The sequence below is a fragment of the Sebastes umbrosus genome, chromosome 11 (assembly GCF_015220745.1).
Source record: "Sebastes umbrosus isolate fSebUmb1 chromosome 11, fSebUmb1.pri, whole genome shotgun sequence".
Taxonomy (NCBI): domain Eukaryota; kingdom Metazoa; phylum Chordata; class Actinopteri; order Perciformes; family Sebastidae; genus Sebastes; species Sebastes umbrosus.
The window spans coordinates 29,001,603-29,023,494 of record NC_051279.1 but is presented as its reverse complement, the minus strand read 5'-3'; the positions used below and the strand labels follow the sequence as shown (position 1 = coordinate 29,023,494).

The 21,892-nt window shown below is 43.3% G+C and overlaps 1 protein-coding gene across 1 annotated transcript in view; it reads left to right on the top strand.

Moving 5' to 3' along the window:
- zfpm2a (zinc finger protein, FOG family member 2a) overlaps positions 1 to 21,892 on the top strand; it is a 142,042-nt gene that overhangs the window by 23,203 nt on the left and 96,947 nt on the right. Inside the window, 1 exon segment of the mRNA XM_037784426.1 lies at positions 15,891 to 16,049. Coding sequence (XP_037640354.1) covers positions 15,891 to 16,049 — 159 coding nt within the window.

The following is a 21,892-nucleotide window of genomic DNA, read 5'->3' as shown; positions in this document are numbered from 1 at the left end:
TTGTTTGTCAAAACTGCAGCCTGACGCTGTTGGCTCTTCTTCTTTCTTTCTTTTTTTTTTGCATGCATGTGTGCATTTCTAAGATTTCATTTGTTGGCGTTTTTTTGCTGCGCTGTCCCTCTTCATTTGTCATGTATATCCGACTGACAGGTTTCTCTGTCCTGCCACCGATAATTGGCCGGACCAGTGCTTCCCTCCAAACGTGTGCAGCGCCGACAGACAGAAGAAAAAGACAATTCAGCTGTCATGGCGTTCTTCATAAATCATCTGGACGAGGGTGTCATATTTGTGTCCGCATTTTTTGTTTGGAATAATCAGAAGGACATAATGTTGCTTGTTTACTCGCGGCTGATGTTCCCCCAGTTGAGCTTCCAGAAACAGTGTAAAACACAACTGCCGCGCACAGATATACAGAAGCAGACGCGCCTCAAACCGTATTCACGTCCCACAATTGATGTCATTTCGCCGAACTGATTGCTACTTTGCCGTGCCCCTCGTCGGGATCAAAGCTAATTTTTTGCCGCATTAGAGGACACTTTGTGCCAGCGTACTGTGTGTTGATCTGGAGTGTTTACATGCGGTTCACTCCCTGAGGATTTCGCATTATTGTTGTCACACTGTATGGAGCACAGCCACTTGTATTGTTCTAATACTCCAACCGGTAGATTTGAAAAGAGCTGAGCAATCACCGAAAGACTTACATTATCCTCCAGTCTTTGATCGCTATTCATGTGTCTGGGCGAAGTAATCTTCCCCTCTAATCTCATTCACAGATATAAATAAACAAGAAATGCTCTGAACGAGAGGGAGCACACGAGTGAACATCCAGAGGATTATGGTAATTTGTGGATAAATAGAGGTGTTTAAAAAAAAAAGGTGACTTTTTATTGAGAAAGTTACTTCTTCAAAAAAGATCTGTTTGTGTTTTTGCTGCATGAACCCAAATTAATCAGTAAATTGTATTTCACTCCAATACTTTGCATGAATAAATGATGAAGTGATGATCTTTTTAGCGGATTTAGACAACAAATACTGTATTAAGCTGTTACATTGTTCAATAAGGACACTCTCCATGGAAGTCAAATTCCCCTGGGAATAATTTAGATGACAGATACTTGCTCACCATTTGATTAACAACTTATAAATAAAAGCCACAAACACTAAATACCATCCAACCATCCAAATCGACGTGCCCATATTGCCGATTGATTTTTTAGGACATTGCTCTTTTTTCTCATCTCTTCCAACTTGACATTTGGAAAGTCAGAAATCAATTATGTCTCCTTCCCCAAATGAAAGGCGGAAAAAACTAGTTTATGACTTTAAAGTCAGCCTAGCTCGCCTTTGACACGGCGCATTACAAAGGGAAAGGAAAATCACACTGCATACCTGATCCATATAAAAAAAAAAAAAAAAGCCTTTGAAATGGATTGCTGGGTGGGATCCAGTCTGGCACAAGTCGTGGCATTGATGGCACAGCCCCTGGGCGCGGGGATACTTGGCCTGGACAAGACGGTTGCTGCTGGGCCCGTATCAGTGGGCACTGGCCCATCCTCCGGGAGCTCCTAAGCCATGCCGTCTGAAGAAGAACTGATGGGCTTGGCAGCACATATGGGCTTGCTACGGGTTTTTATTTCAGTCAAAAAACAGTCCCGATGTTATCGCCTTCAGTCGCCGCCACAGCAGCATCAGCGAGGCTGACCGAGATGATTGGGCTTCACAGGAGGGAGAAAAAAAAAAAAAAAAGAAAACCTCCCGCAAATTAACTTCAAAACAAAAACTTTTCTTTCGTCCCATCTGCACCGTTTCTTTAGTTTTAAACCGCCCAGGTGCTCAAATCTAATTGCGAACCACCGTTTCTTTCCTCCATATTGTGTTGAGGTGACAATTTGTTCCAGCTAATTAGAAATTTTCGCGTTGGCCTCCCCTGCACACAACATCACGCCTATCACGAAAATGACAATGATATGATAAGCTTCACTGTTTTTTTTTTCAAGACAGGAATTTGACAGCTGCAACAGTTTTTCAGTAATAGTTAGTTTGATAACCATCCACGGGGTAATGAAACTTCCACCTTTGATGAGAAGTTGAAAAGCGAGTGTTTCACTGTTGGCTTGGCAGAACATTAGACATGGCTGCGGGCAGGCTGGGCGGGGGCAGGCGAGGGATCGAGCCGCTTTAATAGGGCTCATCCAGAGGTGACGAGAGCACCGCGTGCACTGAACTGGAGGTGTGAGCCGGGGCTGCCAGTACATATCTTTTGTCTTTCATTATCTTTATTTCCTTATTATTTTAAATGGCCGGTGTGTGTGTGTTTTTTTTTTCTTCACTAGAAGCTTTTTTGATATCCATTTAGATTGGAGCTTCATTAAAAAACCTCAGACAATGGAGTGACTTCTAATTAAGAAGCGCCGCATCTGGCCCCTGGCACCCTATCCCGTTGTTCCATCTATTTTGCTGGGGAGAATTCATTTGTTTCTTAATTAAGAAAAACACCAATAGCGTGAAAAATCTGCTTATGGTACCTGAATCCTAATTAGTTAAATAGTGAGGGGAAGGCGAAAACACATTCCAGTAGCCCTAGAAATGAACTCGGGAGCTGATAAAAAAATGAACTAACTAGCCTCGCATAAATCGGGAGCTGGGGAGAAAAGTGTGCCGTCATTATGGCTAAGACAATATGCAAACTATCTTCAAAGAAATCAAATTGCCGGAATGTTTTCATTTGCATGTATTAACCATTAACATAATGAGGAGAAGTGACATTGGACCCGGATTGTGTGTCTGTTCGGATTGATAACTCTGCTGCATCTGCAAATAGTCGCCTCTGCAAAATTATGCTAGCAGTCAAATCAGTGTTGAACTGTGGAGAGGGAGAGGGAGAGTGATGGAGAGAGTGAGAGAGGAGAGAGAGAGAGAGTGGAGGCTTTTTTTCCATTTTATCAGGGAGCTCTGTGCAAACCTGCTGCAGTGTTGAATCGGAGCCATCATCCTCTGACAGCTATCCTTAAACAGGAAGGGGCCGCGAGTCATTGTCTCTGAGGCTCTGTGGAAAGCTGCTGTGTGATTTCATGTGTGTGTGTGTGTGTGTGTGTGTGTGTGTGTGTGTGTTTGGGGCAGGCGGACGCAGAGGGATGTGCCCATGCGGCTGCTAGCTGGAGATGGACCTCGAGTGGGCACACTTCACCCTCCCGTACATATCGGACACATGCACACACACGTCTGCACACAGACTCGTGCATACATGTGTTGTTCGCCCCCCACCCCCATCACCACCACCTCCAGAAAACACACACACATCTGAGCGCTTCCAGGATACCAAAGGCTCACTTATCTGTTCCGTAAAGACTCGCCATGGCCCACATTGGCGAGTTGGCGGGCAACCAGCCAAATCCACTGTGTGTTCTCTCCCATACTGCAGGGCGTCACGCAAAAAACACGCCGAACTGTCTTTCAATATTCAAAATATTTTTTTTTTTCCAACATGCTACTTCCCAGGATCAGCCTCTTAGGTCAAATTATTCAATTAAGTGTCTGTTTATTACTGATACCAAAGCTGGGTGGCGGTTCTACTTATCACCTTTTTTGCAGATTGGTGTTCTCGCAGAATACCACCATAAAGATTGCCTTGGCTGTAATTAAAATGGCACGGAGACAAATTTGGCGCAGGGCTAAGACACGGGGAAATGAAGGAGGTAGGGGGCGAAATTGCAGGGGCTACGTTCTGTCATCCAATGAAAAAGTTGAGGGCTGTAAAGCAGCAACTGTACACCACATAGGAGCAGGTACAAAAGAAATGCAACCTTGTGGCGGCGGTGGTTGGTGACATCGCGGTGCGTTTGTGTGCAGAGAATGGTCAGGAAACGGGGGGCTGTTCTGACTGAAGCAAGTAAACAGGAGTCAGCGACGGTTTCGTGTGGCAGAGCGGATGCCGTTTAGGCGTCCTAAACGCCAGCCGGGCTCGCGTCCATCCGCAGGCCTGTGTGTTTGATGAGCTATTGGCAGGCTATGGGGACACGTGTTCCTGTTGCCTCGTGGCAAACACACCTTTCACCGTCTTTGACTCCACAAGCCTGTGTGACTTCTCGGGGAAAAAATATGAAAGAAATCAAAGCGCCAATAAGCTGAGGGTGTTAAGCCACAGTGAGAGAGAGAGAGAGAAAGAGAGACAGAGAGAGAGAAAGAGAGAGAGGGAGAGAGGGAAAAAAAAGAAAAGAAAGACCTGAGCGACTTTGGATTTTGACAGAATCTTCATGCGCTCTCTGACAAAAAATTTGCATTGTTATCACAGATAACTGCCGATGTTTTTACTTGGTCGTACATTTTTTGTGAAATATGTAAAATGTAAACCGAGCCTCTAACGATTCCCTTAATGACGCCGGATCTTGCTTTTTCTCCCCCCCTCCGAATCGCGTCTTAGCGGGCTTCTCGGTGCAGGATGTCTGATATCTGAATATTAAAAGGGAGTTTCAAGCTCATCTGCAAATGTGATTTGCACATATCACACTTCTGCAGTCGTCAAGCTGCTTCATCGCCAAGCTTCTGAGCAAAGAAGGGCTGGGGAGGGGAGGGAGGGAGGAGAGGAGAGGAGAAAAAAAAGAAAAAGAAAGATGCACATATGGGTTGCTATTGATGTATTCCATTTCTGACCTAATTTAAATCCCTGCCAACAAGCTCATATGCATACTGTACATTTGCTAAATTACAGAGTGTAAACCTTGCCTTCTCACGGAGACAGGTGTAAACATCAATGTTGTCATAATGCACCGCCGGTAAATATGATAATCGCGCCCATGCTGCAATAGAGCACAAAATAATTTGGACATCATTTTGATGCCTGAGGGGCCCGGGGGAATGCCCTCCAGAACGAAGGTGGCCCATTGACATGCTATACACGCCAAGATATAATTATGGCTGCCTGTCTTTGTTCCTCCCGAGCTTCCTCTCAGAGCACTAGTAATTTGCTTGTGATTTTTTTCGGTATTCTTTACGATTGAGTTATTCTCTGTGGACTTGAGTATTACATGGGTGTAAATGAAGATGGGGAAGCTCTGCTTGCCAAATCCCCCAAGTTCACAAACTGCAAGTGTAAAAATCATAACAGCAAAAGTTGACGCTGGTAGCAATAATGTGGAATTCTTTCGATTTTTTTTGGGAGCTCTAAGAGTCATCTCTGGCTATCTGTGTGGGACATTGCTGATAATAAGGGGGGGGGGGGACGCCAGAATATCTTTAGGGTATATGCGGCGTGTCGGGCTGCGGTTTGTTGTCATGATAATCCCCCCTCATTTGTAATGTCGGGATCAGCAGGTTACGGCTCGCCACTTGCCTGCCATGTCAAGACTTGGGGACTGGCGACGGCGGATTGTCATTTCTGAGGCAATATTTTGACAGCGCCTTCGCTTTGCTCGTACGCCGCGGCTCAAAGGTCAGAGCTGTGCCACTTCCATTTACTGTGTGTGAACACTCAATCCCTGAGGAGTGGGAGCTCTCTACATCCCCCCCCACCACCACCACCCTCTGCATGATTCTCTCTCTGTGACACTCGTAGTCTTTCCCTTCCTGCCTCTCACCATTTAACTCACTTGTTTTAGGAGATAGGTGTCAAGGCTGGTCCCACACAGAGCTTTATAGTGGGCTCCCAAATTGGAGGGCAATTACAACTTATAAACCTTTATAATTGTGTAAATGGAGTAAAAAAAAAAAAGAAGCTCACTGTGATGCCTGATTTCCAATTAGTGTATCGCAAAGACAGCCACCTCTCCCTCAGTCACCGCTGTTATTCCATCACACACACAGCTTTTTTTTTTTTAAAAACATAGTCTGGTATGATTGTTACAAGTGCACAATGTCTCAATGGTGTAGCTGTCATCCGTTTCCCCGTGTGCTTAGTGCCACTCCTCAGACACCGAGGCAGGTTATGTCAACCAAATAAGGCACTTGTCAGTAATACAAAAAGACATTGTTGCCGGGCCATTGTTACCTGCTCTGCCAGCTATCATATAGGAAGTGATGGAGTGACGGTGTTTTGGAGCGCGGTGCGGCTTCCAGAGGCCCCCCAGGGGTATTATGGGTGTAAATCTCCCCTCGCACAGTTCTGCTCCAGGCCAGGGAGAGCATCATCATTAGCCAGAGCAGATGGAGGGGCTTCAGCAGCCGTTCTCTCTCTCTCTCCCTCTCTCGCTTCTGTCCGACTAGAAGTGCTGGAATCTGCTGGTTTGATACAATGCGAGCGGATGGGAGCAACAGCGGAGCTAGACGACGCATGATGAAATCCACACGAAATCGGATGAAAGCTACAAGAAGGCAGTCTGATTCATCATTTATTTGTGAAGTGATGACAGTGGAGGTTTGCTTATGTACCGTCTGTGTCTTTTGTTTTGGTGGAAGGAAAGTATCATGCAAGCTAATAGGCTTTGACTAATGGGGGGGGGCTGATAATGATGTTAGAGATGAAATGATCGGTCGATTAATCGATCAGTCGATCGACAGAAAATACATTTTGGTAATTGGTTAAACGTATTCATCAAGGAAAAACTTCAAACATTCTTTGGTTCCAGCAAAACAAGACATTTTATGACGTCATGTTGGGCTCCGGGAACTATTTTCTCACATTTTTACGGAAGATGAATCGAGAAAATATTCCGTCAGATTGCTCGATAATGAAAATAATCATTAGCGGCAGACCTGAAATATATATATATTTTAATTGGCATATCTGGTAACATATAGAGCTGCAAAAATTAATGGATTAGTTTACAACTATTAAATTAATCACCAACTATTTTGATAATCTATTAAACGGTTTGAGTAATTCTTTAAGAGAAAAAAAGTCCAAATTCTCTGATTCCAGCTTCTTAAATGTGAATATTTTCTGGATTCTTTACTCCACTGTGACCGTAAACTGAATATCTTTGAGTTGTGGACAAAACAAGACATTTTAAGGACGTCATCTTGGGCTTTGGGAAACACTGATCAACATTTTTCAACATTTCGATCAAACAACTAATCGCTTATTCAAGAAAATAATCGACAGATTAATCAACAGTGAAAATAATCATTAGTTGCAACCCTAAAAAAAAACAAGATATTTGAAGACATCATCTTGGGCTCCCCGTGAACTATTTTCTCACTTTTTTACAGAAGATGAATCAAGAAAATATTCCCCTCAGATTGCTAAATAATGAAAATAATCAGTAGCTGCAGCCCTGAAATATATATTTTTGAATTGGTATAACTTATAACAGAGCTAAAATATTGTTTTTATGTTTAACATCTTTCAGTACAACTGTTGTTTTTAATATTTCCCCACGAGCTGCTTTTTATGTCATGAGACATCCTCTATATTCAATAGTAGGTGAAACTTTAATGTGTTTTTTATGACAAAATAAATCAAATTAATAAATCAAATTGCAGGTGTTCTAGGGAGTTTTTACACTGGACTGGAGCACATGACCAATATCAGATATTTCATGAAAAAAAATCCAATATCAGCCTGATGTAACAGCCTGATTCCAAGCAGCTAATCAGTGCAATCATTTATCAATGAGGAGTATTTATCTCCTGCAGCCACTAGCTCCCCATTGATGCAGCAGTATTTCACAGTGTGCTAGAGGCCTGCTATCCAGGGAGCAGTGTGTGTGTGTGTGTGTGTGTGTGTGTGTGTGTGTGTGTGTGTGTGTGTGTGTGTGTGTGTGTGTGCTGTCTGAAGCACTGGCAGAATCCTAATCTTCCAGCAAGAAGCTTCACATGGCCAGATCAAGAATTAGGAGGGAGGCTGAGCGGGGGGGGAAGGAGGGAAAAAAGCCCATCTCGGTCTGTGTTTTAAAGGACAGTGCTTTGAATGTCATTTGACAATTTCCTTTTAATTAGAACTAATTTACAGAAAGATGCCCACCAGCTAATCTTTACAGGATAATTAACTTCTATTTTCTTTACTTTTAATTAAAAAGTGGGAAAGATTTAGCTGATCCATAAAGAATTGTTCTTTTGAAATGTTCATCAGACTTCACACTTCTTTTGGCATTGGTAATATTTAGATCCTATCTGCCCGCTCGCAGTCTCCACTGAGCTATTGCAATGATTTTCTCCCCCCTTATCCGAGGTATTAAGAAGTGGAACTATCAATAGTAGAAATAGGAACCAGAGGAAAATTAGAATTGAATTAATGAAGAATTTATTGCAAAAGGAACCCCCCCTCTCTCCCCCATCCTTCATAATACTGGAATGAAATTGACATCTTAGATATATCCATTTCATAGAATTTCCTTGATGGGGAAATATTGTTTTATCTACATTATTTGACACAGTAATCATTTTTTTTTCTTTTTCTGAAGGCTCCCCATTAAGTTCTTTGAAATGTCGCTCGGCTAAAAGCTAATTGTTGCGGCGGCTGCCTTCACAATATTGCTGTTTCAGCCCCCACAGACCGGCGGGCCACTGATTGTTATGAATATGATGCTTTTCAGGTTAAACAGCAGAAGCACTTAAAGACACAGTGAAGTGGCTGGTGGCTGCTGCTGCAGCAGGATGAAAACGCTCTCATCCTCATCAGAGCTTCCGGAGAAAAGTATTTTCTCGCCACTTTTAGCACCTTCCAACAGACTTTACTTAGTGGAGATAAAGTGAGCCAATATGAGGTGAGCGCCGCCGTAGACAGAGCCTCCGCTCGTCTGCAGACGAGCCAATGGCTGAAGATGGATGCCCCCACTTAACCATGATAGCTCCCTGGAGGAGCCTCACTCAATGGCTTCATTAAAAGTGAACGTTCTCGTGAAAAGCTCGCTTATAAACCAGTAATTAAGACCACACATATTTTACCTGCTTTGTTTCAGCTGTCACATCCGGTGTACAGGCACATGGTTAACTTTTATTTCCTTATAAGTAACAGAATGACACTAATAAATCATTCAGCCAGAGGAGAAGCAGGCGTGGAACAGGAAGGATGCTTAGACACAGCAGGCCGGCCATTTTAAAAGCATTTTAATCTGTCCGTCACCCCCCTGCAAAGCAAACGTTGCAGAGGCTGGGACGATACACCGTTCTCCCGATTTGACACTATCCCGATACTTGGGTGATGATTCACGATTTTTAAGTATTGCGATTCGATATTATGATTTATTGGGATTTTTGTTAACTTTTTTAACACTCGACCAGAGTAAGTTGAATCATACACTTCTAGGGACTTTTACTTTGGAAAATATGTAAATTAATACAGTAAAACATTTTGATTTTCAGCATTTATGTAGTCAGAGATGTCCTGAAATCAAATATATCAGTCCTGTTCAGGAATTATTTATCAATTTTTTTTCCAGCAACCCAAAAATGTCAGAATAAAGACATTTCCCTCACAAATTAGTGGTATTTTTCTTTATAATTTATAAGGAACATGTAATGTTTACTACTTCTGGTGAATATAATCCAATCAATCTTATTTCCATATATGAATTTTGTATATACAGTTCACACCGTATTTTGAAAACTAGACACGTAGTCACAAGTGTATACTTCCTTTAACTTCTCCAAGTCCATCTCTAGCTCTCCCGTCAGCTCTGTTCTCTTTATACATCCATGGTCAGCTCCATCGGGGCCGTTTGAATGCATTTAACATAAATGTCAGTATATGGGTGCTCTACAGTTGTAGCGTCGGCCGATTTGACCACAAAGATGAGAGTGACGGTCGTATCCATGTGTACCCGCCGCCGTTTTTTACTTTCTGCGGTTTGTTTTGGTTGACGGATACGGAACGGATATGACGTCACGTGACTCAGACTACAACAATAAAAGCGGTAGCTTCCTTCTACCTCCGCATAGACTCAGATGAAACAAATATATCGATTCTGGCATTAAAAAAATCAATTTCAAAATCGTAAAAAAAAAAATCATGATACATAGGGGTATAGTTTTTTTTTTCCCAACCCAATAAATACATTAAATACAGCAGGCCGGCCATTTTAACATTGTTTTAATCTGTCCGTCGCCCCCCTGCAAAGCAAGTGTTACCCTGCGAGAGAAGCATTTAGCTAAGCCCATATTACTTGGAGGACAAGCTTTGTGACTTTTATGGACCAAACGTTGTACCAGTGTCCACTTGGACATGTGTGTGTGTGTGTCTCTGTAAACCCTAGAGAGGCGAGTAGAGGCAGCAGAGTGAAGCAGGACCCGGCTAACTCCACAGAGGAACTGGCTGGCATCTGCTGAAGCCCTCGGGCACGCTCAGAGGTGCCTCCAGCATTTTAATGGCATAGTCAAATGCCAGCATGTTTTCATGCCATTCCAATTCCAATTCATTGGATAAAGAAGTAAGAGCGTGTTATTCCCCTTCAACGGTCCAGACAGAAACACTGGGCGCAACAACACAGAACTTTAGCAACTCCGGCGGAACATGCTGGGATCCAACGTCGTGTCTGATTGGAGTAAGATACTCGACTGGAATTATGAGAAATGTGAACACAAATAATCTCCCGTCTTAGAGGAATGACATTATTCTGCATCTGGGCAACACTTTCACACGGAGACAGTGATACAGACAGCGATGGGCGTGTCCCAGTCGTACTGCACGGAGCACAAACGTACCGTAATGTAAACTTAGTGGGCCATCTAAACGCATGATGTCATCAGATTGCATTTAGACGCCTTGTCATCTCTACAGCACTGCAGCCTAACAGAAGAGTGTGTGTGTTGTACAAGGATGTGAATACATTCATCCCCCCCACCCCTCCCTCCCTTCTCACCGCAATTTCCAGACGAGCGTTCGGTGCTGCGTTTTCGAGCAGTTTGTTGACTGTTGATTGTAAGTGCCCGAATTTAGGAAGGCAGCCATTTCTAATCACGAGAATTACATTGCTTAGCAACCGGAAAATCAAGTTAAACAATACCATCGCTTATTCTTGGTCACAGACTGCAGCTCGGAGAAACACATCAGTCTCCACTGAAGCTGCTCCGCGCTCCTCCCAGCGCGTACACACACACAAAACACAAATGGTAATTTACTTTTGACTTGTGTTACAGCATTCGCTCCACATTTAGTTTGATCACAGTGTACAACTCGGAAAAATAGGCGTCTTTTTCTTCTCTTTGGTAACGTTTACGCAGTATGAAAAAAAAAAAAAAGATGTTAGAAATGAGAAATTCCTTTGAGGTTTTCCTGTAGCATATTAAGCTATTAAGAGTTGCGCAAATGGTATCTATTTCATTACAGTGATCAAGGATTAAATTAGATGCTTGAGCCCTGTAACATATACACTAAGTCTCCTCCAAGGCTGAGGGAGCCCTCTGCTTCCCAAAGGTCATTAGAGCGGAGGAGAGAGGATGGCCCCCAGTCTCTCCTTGCCTCTATCCACTTTCTCTTCCCTTTCAGCCTTCCCAACCCTTAGTGCAACTATCTTTTTTCCATTTTCACACTTTGCAGTCAGAGAGCGAGTGTTTTTTTTCTCCAGCTGTGGACGTAAACACACAGTATGAATGTGTATCTAAGCCTACCTGGCGCACAGCTAACGCGCAACTTGAGACACTTCCTCCCGCCTCCGCCGAAGTTTGAAGAGTCCCGCGGAGTATGTGTGTGTTCGCCCTGGAAGTGAGGAAGGCCCAGTATCAGTGTTGGCACAAAGGAGCAGTCACAGGGAGCGCAGTTGGCAGAGGTTGAGCCGTGTGGCCCCTGTTGGATTTTTAGGGGGCCGCATTATGCATTCATGTTCAGTCTCAGGTGCTGCGTTTTATCCCCAGGCCAGCTTGGACACGTTTTCAATGGACCTTTTTGGATGAAATAACTGTATAGGTGGGAGCAAAAAAAAATGATTTCCATGCTTATAGAGATCTGCCGCTTTGTTCTGTCAGATTCAATTACCTCACCTCTAATTAGGGAGCTATAGAGGAGGCTGGGTTTGTGATCCACACATCGCACTGTGGAGCCTGCTGATAATGTGAGGTATCGCTATCACAGCCCGGCCACAAGCTCCCCCTCAATGCGGACGGCTGGAAAAAAAAAGCACGCCATGAAATTAGCACTACACTTCTGCACACATATTTGTTTAGAGCGTCTTTTTTTTTAAGTGTGAGTTTCAGAGGCAAGGTTGGCATATTGGTGTGCTTTTTTTTTTTAGTCCACAGACTCGTGTTTTTTCCTGAAAGATATGCTCATTCCACCACCTCTGTCCGTACTCCTCTTCTTCCCTGCTCCCCTTCCTCTGTGACTCATTAATCCTCTGTCCATCATATGGTCTCAGAGTATCACCCCATTTTATAGACTCAGCGGGGGCATTACCATATCCCTCTCCGGAGCTCCACTCCGCATGGCCGATCCCTATCAGACAGAGGCCACGCCATGAACAAAAGAGCCACTGTGATCAGGCCTGCATTCAGCTACCAATGTCTCTATTAGCATTGGCTGCTCCTGCCTGCATGACTGTTTGAACAGGGCTGAGATTTCTCTCTCTGGTCGGCAGAGGAAGAGTCTGATGAATGCGGATGATACAGTTGAGGGCGGAGGGTGTGGATGACAGGGCCGTGGGGGAGGGAATGGAGGGGGGGCAGGGATACCTGGACACTGACCCTGATTGAGAGGAAGTTCAGACAGGGTGCAGCTTCCTGAAACATCCTCCTTAGAATTGAGCAGATATGACAGTCTTTGTGCCGGGATGAATTTTAGCAAAGCAAGGCTTTCTCTAGAGAGTAAAGCTTGTGAATTAGCACTTGATAGTCTGACCTGAACAGCTTTCAGTCAGCCTTCAGGGTAAAGACGAGTATTGTAGGGACTCTTTTATTTATCTAATGATTATTTCACATGATTAATTGATTCATTGTTTAATCGAGTGGTTCTCAAACCTTTTGGCTTGCGACACCTTAGAACAGAGCCGGCAGAGAAGGGTTTTTAGAAATGTAACTGACGGATGTTTTAAAAGCTTAGATGCAAACTTGAAAAGAGCTACCATTTAATATTGACTTGGGCTTTTTTTAAAGTGTATTGTGTAGGATTTGACGGCTTCAAGCGGTGAGGTTACAGATTGCAAACTTCTCCCGTGTGCCAAGCGTGTATAGGAGAACTATGGCGGCCGACGCAGAAACGTGAAAACGCGAACGGCCCTCTTTAGAGCCAGTGTTTGGTTTGTCCTTTCTGGGCTCCTGTAGAAACATGGCGGCCGACTCCGTGAAGAGGACCCGCTCCCTATATGTAGATATAAACTGCTCACTCTAAGCTAATGAAAACATTCTTATTTTCCAGTGATTAAACCATGAAAGAAAACATACTAATTCATATTATATTCCATTTCTGCCAACAGATCCCTCTAAATATTACACACTGTTCCTTTAAGACACCCACATGGTTCAAAGCAGGGTTTGTAGATTATATTACAAGGACTAGTAGACAGATGCAATATTTTACCAAAGATTACCAAAAGATTCCAGAGTAAATTTCCAAAACAGTGTGTGTTTAATTCACCTCTCATGTAAAACTCTGCTTTGTACACATTTGTGTGTCCGTTTTAATGAGCGCAACCGTTCTAAAGCAGACCGTGGTTGTTTTCCGCTGCCGACGTGAAATGCGGACGCTCTCTCTCCCTCTCCGCGGTGTCATTGGCCATCTGAACTCCAGAGGAGGCTCGATAAGAGGGGTGAGGCGGCAGACATTCCTCGGGCCCCGATTCGTCAGCAGACCCTATAGAAATGCACCAACAAGCGCGGGTCACACAGCGAATGTGACAGGATTTTAAACAGTACACAACTAAATATAGCAGGGACGCCACTATCAGAAAATGAGTTAGGAGTGTGGTGCTGGTCGTTTAGAAAGTCATTATTCTTATCATTGCTGTCTCTGAAATAATTTCAGGTCTCTCCATGCAATGAATACTGTATAATAAACTAAACATGTGAGAATGTGTGCACAAACTTTGGCAATCTACGCAGTGCCCGAGAAGTAGCCATCAGACCTCCTTTAATGCCTGCATGGAGTATTTCATTTTTCCATATTCAGCGAGGCCTCCGGTATCTCTATCAGTTTGCAAAAGCTCCATTTAGTTGCTATCTGTTAGAGTGGGGAAGTGAGATGCCCTTATTCGGAGTCTATTAAACCTCAATTCTATCTCATCTTATCTACCTAATCTTTGTGTCTTATTGACCATGAAGTTTATCTTTAATCTCCCTTTACCCTTATTATCGCGCAACACTGTAGGTCTATTTTCTACGGTGCAATGGCGCTGCTGTATTTGCCGGCAACAGAGGAAGAATCGTTTAGTTGTACACACAGTTCTTATTCAGCTGTGTAATGGAATGTGTACCGAGTGTGTGTATAGAAATGTATTTCCCCTCCGCTTTTCTTTTCACGCTGTCCTCAATTGCCTTGGCAGGAGCTTTTAACGCCAGTCATACAATCTCCCCTTGATACTGCGATATTTATCTCTCGGTATCATCTTAAGCGATGGCAGACTCATCGAGTCACTTCACGCCTCACTTCGCTCCTCGGCGAATCAGCAGAAGGCATCAGATAAGATCATAAAACTGTATCCCTAATTTAAAAGCAGCACTCTCCCTCCGCAGTGTCTATTAGAGATCCGTGCGCTAATTCTTTTCATGTCCGGGGCTCCTGCAGATGTAGGCCTCTCTACAAAGGAGTAATTTATAAGACTAATGAAAAGAGCAAGCAGTTTGTGGACATCAGGGGGGTCTTTTATGAGGCTTCGGTGCGGGGAAGAAAGAGAAACAGGAGAGGCAACACCAGCCCCACTTTGTGAACTGAAATTATTGCTTTATTAAAAGCTGAGGGGCTCGCTCCCGCTACAATAGAACAAACACGCTGAAAGGTGTCGAGAGGATATCAGCGCACTCTGTTTGAGCTCCAGACTGATGCACAAGAGGCTGTAGAGACGTAGCTCCTTGTGTGACAGGCGGAAACAGAGACAGCATCAACATCTATAGCAGCCAGCGATGGCAGCACTTTTGATATGATTATTCCTTTAAACACTGATTTTTTTTCCCCCCGAAAATGACGCAGGTTCCTTGTATTATTTCAAATATATCTAACCTTAAACTCGGGAGTGTTCCGTCACTTCTTTTGCTATTCGTGCGCCGACATCGGAGACGTGTTTCAGTGGGGAAGGAGAAGAGGTGCGCAAGATGCACATTATATTAATAACATTCAACGCCGGATGAGATGTTTTTCAGAGCTAATACAATTCAGGTAGCAGTACAGTAATTCCATCAACGCCCTTGATTGAAGCAAAAATGGTAATATGCAAATACCAAAAAGAGATGTACAGCTACGAGCGAAAACTCTGAAATCATTTAGATTTAAAGAAATAATATTGCACAGAGGGGGGAAAACATTAATCACACGGAAAAGTGTCTCCTTTAAGATTGCACTGGTGTATTACCCGGAGGCATGGAATGTAAATGGAAAATCAACATTGTACCCTGTGATAAGGCTAACAAATTAATAAAAGTATTTTCTTTTCCTCCTCCCGTGCTGATGCCTATATGAAAACTCTGGAATGGAACTTTTTTTTTTTTTTTTTTTATTCCTCCGTCTGTGTGAGGTTTTGTTTTGCAGGTATAGCGGATTAACATCAACGCTCACCTTGGCTGCGAGTCAGCTTGTTTTTTTTTTTCAGAAAGTGCACTGTCTCGAAGGGCTTTTTCAATAACTATAATGGAAGAACCTTTTGTTGTAAAATAATATTGCTTATTGACATGGCCTTGTCTTTGTCTATATACTGAATGTCTGAACATGGGAAGTACAGACGGTTCGGTGCTGCTCTTTGAGTTGCATCTGCATTTGTGGTATCTCAACAAAAGAACCAAGGAGACGTTCTTTTTTTTGAGAGCCTGAAGGATGTGATGAAACTGCTGAACATCTCCCTTGTGTGCGTGCATCTGTGTGTGTGTGTGTGTTCCCTCAGGTCCTCTGGAGGATGGCCTGGAGGAAGAGGAGGAGGAGTGCGTCTCCGAGGAGAACGAGCTCCTGGCCAAAGACGAGTTCTCGGTGGAAGAGAACTTCCCCGCCGAGTTCGAGACGGAGAACATGAGCTGTGAAGACATGGAGTACTTCTGCAACAAAGGTGAGGATCGGTAACTCCTTCTAAGCCGTTTACTGTTTTTTAATAGTGTGACAATATGTCACGCCGCCCTCGTGTGCCAAGCATCAATAATAAGTTAAACTCCTACTAATGGCTTCTAATGAAATCCCTCAACAAAATCAAACCTGGCACAACTTGTGTCCGCGTGACAATTTCCTCCCGCATCAACTGCCGAGAGTTGAAACTATCCATTCTGATATTTGATCCCAGCAATCCACCCAAGAGCAGTGGTTTGATCTGAGAGAGGGAGATGGCATCGGAGCGACGCTGGCTCTCCCTCTGTGATAGCGCTGTGTGAAGGTGTGCGACGGTACACCAATGCACTGGAGAGCGTGGCACTCTTCCCTTTGAGCCGGCACTGAAGCTCTGTGAACGCTCAGCAGCACCTGCTACTGCTCGGAGGTCCAAGCAACTATAAAAGCGCCTTTTGCGTCGCCAAATGCGCCCGAGCCCCCCCAACCCGCTCCCACCCCCCCTTTGAACTCCAATTCAATTAGATTGCTTCTTTGTATGTTTGTTTCATTTCGGTCACACCTTGCCATCACAGGAGCTAATTTGTGGTCTGCTCCAGGTTACAGTGTGAAGATGACAGACTTGTCCCGCCTCCCCCACCCTCACCCCCCAACTCCCCCACCTCTTCCTACCCCCCGGTCGCGTGGCTTCCACTACCCCAGGTGTCCCCACTCTTACTGGCAGCACGGATGCCATAAATTTGACTTTTTAATGAAGAACCAACGCTTTGAATGTCTGCCTCCTCTTTCTCCTTTTCAAAGGGGAAAATTGTTTAGAATTATTCCTTCACACTTCTAAACTGATGTGCCTCGTGGGATTACATTATTGAAGAAAAAGCAAATCTTTCATGTTTCAGGTAGGCTATGCCCCGGTAATCGTATCAATAATGTTTTTCCTTTTGTTCTCCGGGTAAAAGTTGAACGGCGCAATTGTTTGGAAATTGCAATTACCGGCGACGCTTCGTTTGCTTCGCCCTTTGTCTCCATCGTAATGTGTCCTTACACAAACTTCAAAGTAGAATGTATGGTCTTGTAATAACCCAGTAGCTATGAAATAGATGGTGCGGTAGTGTACAAACTGGTGGCTACAGCTAGGAGGGAAAAAAAAAAAAGTACAACTTGGTGAAAATCTTCAAAGAACCTCGTCAGAGCCGTTTGATATTTCTATTGTTTTGGATAAAACCATGTGAGGAACCGGGCCTCAAATCTCCTTTCCATGTTTATGAATAGAGTCAACACGAAATAGCAATCCCAAATGTCAAATACTACTTTTTGGTAATCTTTTCCTTGTCAAACACAAGCCTTACTAGTCAGATTTTTTTTTTTATTCCTTTGCTATCTGAGCTTACAGAAGCTAAGTCTCCCATTGCCTCCTAAGACCTAAATGATGTACTATCCAAATGTCTTTTTTTTTCCCTTCATGGCAAGTTGTGTGCAATCATCAGGTGTAGCCATTTTCCCCCATGATCCCTTCCTCAATTAGATCTATTTAAAACTAACGTCGGAGTGGCTTAAATTTACCCCACTTATGTGAAACTGCCGTGAATTAAACAGGACGCAATCCTGGCGGCATTAAATGGTTTTAAGTGTGTTATTCCTCGACTATAGCAGGAAAAAGAGAGCCCCCTTGATTAACTAAACCCTCTCAAATGTGATGGCGTGCTGTAATTAGCCCTGTGCGGACTTGAACGTGGGTTTTAAAGCAGCCACTCATCCCATGGCCTTTATCTGCCGCTGCTTCCCGGAGAATAAGGTCTCCCGTGTAAGGTTCCTCCACTGAGCAGTGACTCTCTGGTCTTAGCTTAGCCTTGTATCTGTGTAGTCACTCTCTGAAATGGGCTTGTCAGGGGGACCTAAAACCTCCATTAAAAGTTTCAGTCTATAATAGGTATTAAAAAGCTGTAGGAACACAAAGAGGAGTACCAATTTTCATTAACATATGAAGCACTTATTAACTTTGATCAGAGTGCGGTGAAGTAGCAAAGCCGCTTAAAGGCGCAAAGGTCAAGAAGTTGAATGCCACCAAAGACTCAGTCATTTGCCTTACCCTTGCAGAAAAGGGACTCCCCAGATAAGTGCATGGAGCACCTTGGCGTCCCATCTTGGTCTGAGGCTCTGGGAACCTCTAAATTGGTTGATGGTTGACTCCGTAACCTGTTTAGTTAATGGTGTCATGGCTCTCGTGGTTTTTGGTGCTGTCGTGGACGTGGTTTTTAAGATGCTGCTGGTATTACATATTGTACCACTGTTGGCCTTAAATCTGCAACATAAATGTGAAATCTCACAGAAGCTAAGCGGTGAGTGTAACACATTTTAAAAGGAGAAGTGAACACATTTTCCTCCAAAGCCCCTGCTGTATTATCTTTATCAGGGGTTCCTCACCTTTTAGACCTGTGACCCTCAACACAAACTATTATCTGCTTGCTACCTTCATCACTCGTTGCATATGTCCAGAGTGATTCTCTTCCTTGTTCTATATGAACCATTTTAGAGGCCTAAAAGGTCAAATTCCCCAGAAATTCACAATAAAACAAATGTATGTATTTACTAGGGCTATTCAATCGATTAAAATATTAAATCACGATTAATGGCAAATTAATCACACATTTTTTATTTGTTCAAAATGTACCTTAAATTGAGATTTATCAAGTATTTAGTACTCTTACCAACATGGGAGTGGACAAATATGCTGCTTTATGCCAATGTATGTATATATTTATTATTGGAAATCAATTAACAACACAAAACAATGACAAATATTGTCCAGAAACCCTCACAAGTACTACATTTAGCATAAGACATATACTCAAATCATAACCATAACCAAAACTGCATGTTTTTATCATAAAGTGGGCATGTCTGTAAAGGGGAGACTTTTTTTGATTAATCGATTTGACGTCCTCAAATGTCGTGTTTTGTCCACAACTTAAAGATATTCAGTTTACTGTCATAAAGGAGTAAAGGAACCAGAAAATATTCACATTTAAGAAGCTGGAACCAGATACTTTTTTTCTTAAACAATCACTCAAAACAATTAATCGATTATCAAAATAGTGGGTGATTAATTAAATAGTAGACAACTACTCGATTAATTGATTAATCGTGGCAGCTCTAGATACTTTGATGATAATATTGTGCTTTTACTAGAGTAAATTTCAGAATGAAGGACTTTCAGTTGTAGTATTTCTGCACCGTGGTTTTACTACTTTTACTTAAATAAAAGATCTCCTTCCACTACTGCCCTTCATAATTATGTTGCGACTATTTAAGGGGTCAACTTATCAATAATAAAAGAAACCGTGTAGGCCTAAACTATTATGGTTGTAGCACTCATCTACAATTAAATGAATGTCAGTGTCACTCAACTTAAAGGTGTACTCTATAGGAGAAAGAATGTACATGGAATTAAAGGGTGTCTGCCTATTGAGAGCTCTGTGAGGCCACATATCTAAAGAAATAACCTTGGCTTTTTCCTGCGATTAAAACAGAATCGCACCTCAAACAACTTCTCCTGCTCGGTCAATTTCACATTTATAGAGCTCACGCTTGTGAAGAGTCCACAGCAAAGATTTATACTCTATTGACACACCCGGCTCCATAATTGTAAGAAAGATACCTTTTTTTTTATATACATCTTTTTTTTTTTTACTGAAATTGTGAAATTTCACCTTGCTGCTTCACCCCCTCTTTTATTGTTGGCTATCTGTGAAGTTCAGCACAGGGTGTTGCCACAAGCTGTTCCCTTTGTGCGTTCCAAGTGTTGTCTGATGACAAATGACTTCCTTAGTTAGCTCTGACAGTAAATTTACATGTCATTTCATGTATCTCATTTCCTCCATGTAAAACACCATTTTGTGAAGTAATGCGACATGATTTATTTTTTTTTTCAGCTCAAACTACTCGATTCTGACGCTGTTGTGAGCATTTATGTGTCAGGATACATCAAGCACAACTAGTGTGAACATATTGCACTCTCCTCAAATTACCAAAAAAAAATGATAATATAGGCAGAGACATTTTATCGCAGTGGAAGTGAAGAGTGAAAGCTCAGGACTGCGTACGCAGTACTTAAACACAGCGAATAACAAACCCACCTTGACCCCTTCAAATAACCTCTCGGTGAGTAATTTGACTTGCAGCGGTCAGAGGCGTACAGTAACCAACGGGAAAGTGGCAGAATTAATTACGCCACTCTTTGTGTGAACACACATGTAATCAGAATCTCCAGCAACACAGGAGGAAGATCTCCTTGGCGCTTTCGCCACAGCTGCCAGTGCCCAGAATGGCAAATGTGGAATTTTAATGCACAGTTGATGCTGGAGAATATGGGGGGAAATGCTAATTTGTGGACGCGATAAGATGAATCGAGTCATCCCTTTAGCCCCATTTGACTCAGTGGAGGAAATTAATCATTAATGTTTGTTAAGTATGACAATCTAACTGGGCCAGATCTACATGCTCAGAGACTGAGGCAGAGCGAGATAAAGACCCGGGCTGCAGACAGGGAGGAAAACTGCCAGATTCTGTAATGATGGGAATTTATTGGCATTTAAAGAGACAGTGGCAAGGCATTTCGCTAATAGCCTCCCTCCATTGGAGTGCTCTGCCTGCCACAAATTGCATGCAATTCAACCCTATTTTTCAGATAGCGGGGGAGTCTCACAGCTATGCTTGACTTTGGTGAAAAAGGTTGCTTCCTGGAATTGACTTTATCTGTTGCAGCCTAATCTGCATCAACAAGCAAATATGCAATATCAACTGACTAACACTACCACTGTTGAGGAGGGAGTGGGGGGGTAGCGGGCATCCCCCCCACCGCCTAATATTACATTCTCATTGCCAAGCTCCAATACTAGATTGCGATGGCTTTAGAAAAGTGGCGGTGGGTTAAAGTCATCGAGCCCAGTAACATATAGAACTGTGCAATCTCATATGAAGACTTAAAAATACTTATACTCCATTTTTGCAGAAATGTGCGACCTGTCTCCAGACTCAGTGGTCAGGATTAGAGTGCTCTGAGCTCCTTAAAGTCGCACGCCAGAGATTGACATTTTCAAGGGCTTCCTTCGTCAGAGACAATGCTAAAAGGGAGAGGGAAAAAGCCAATATGACTTTGTTGCTACCTTGCTCCAGGAATTGTTTGTGTAAATCGCCTATAAGCTTATTGACCTGAATGCGTGGCACGCTGCATGCGACTGCGATTTGGCTAGAGAGCTGTCCTTTGATAGAGCGGCGATAGGGCTGATTTTAACAGCTCACTGGCTCCTCTTGCATGCCCGCCAACCCTGCGCCCAGCAGGCCGCCTCGCCCTCCCCCCACCGCCCCCCCCACCCTCCTCCTCGTCCCTTCTGTTCGGTTCTCTCACTCAACCTTAAGTATCTCCATTTGATTGCGCGGGGAAAGGAACCTAAGCCAGATGTAAATTATGATCTAGGTGATAATGTAGAGGATGATCATTGACAATCTGTCTCCCTCGATAAGACGGCAGAGGGTTTCAATTCAAATGATGAAACAAGGCAGAGTCTCTATTACTTATAGTGGACCGCTGTGAATGAAATTGGAGCACCTCAATCAATCTGTTCCTATATCACAAAGGTCAGATCTCTCTACGTCGTTTAAAACCATAAAAAAAAATGGCTCTCCATATTCGTCTGTATTGCAGGTTTTTATCAACTGTAAGCAAAGGAGTGCTGCTCCAGCACTTCTTCCTCTGCCGCTGCTCTTTCTTCCTAGTGACATTTGTGCAGGAAAACTTCATCAAAGCCCTGTGACATTGTTCCCTGCGAGGTTGCCTGGGCGATTGTGTTTAAAATG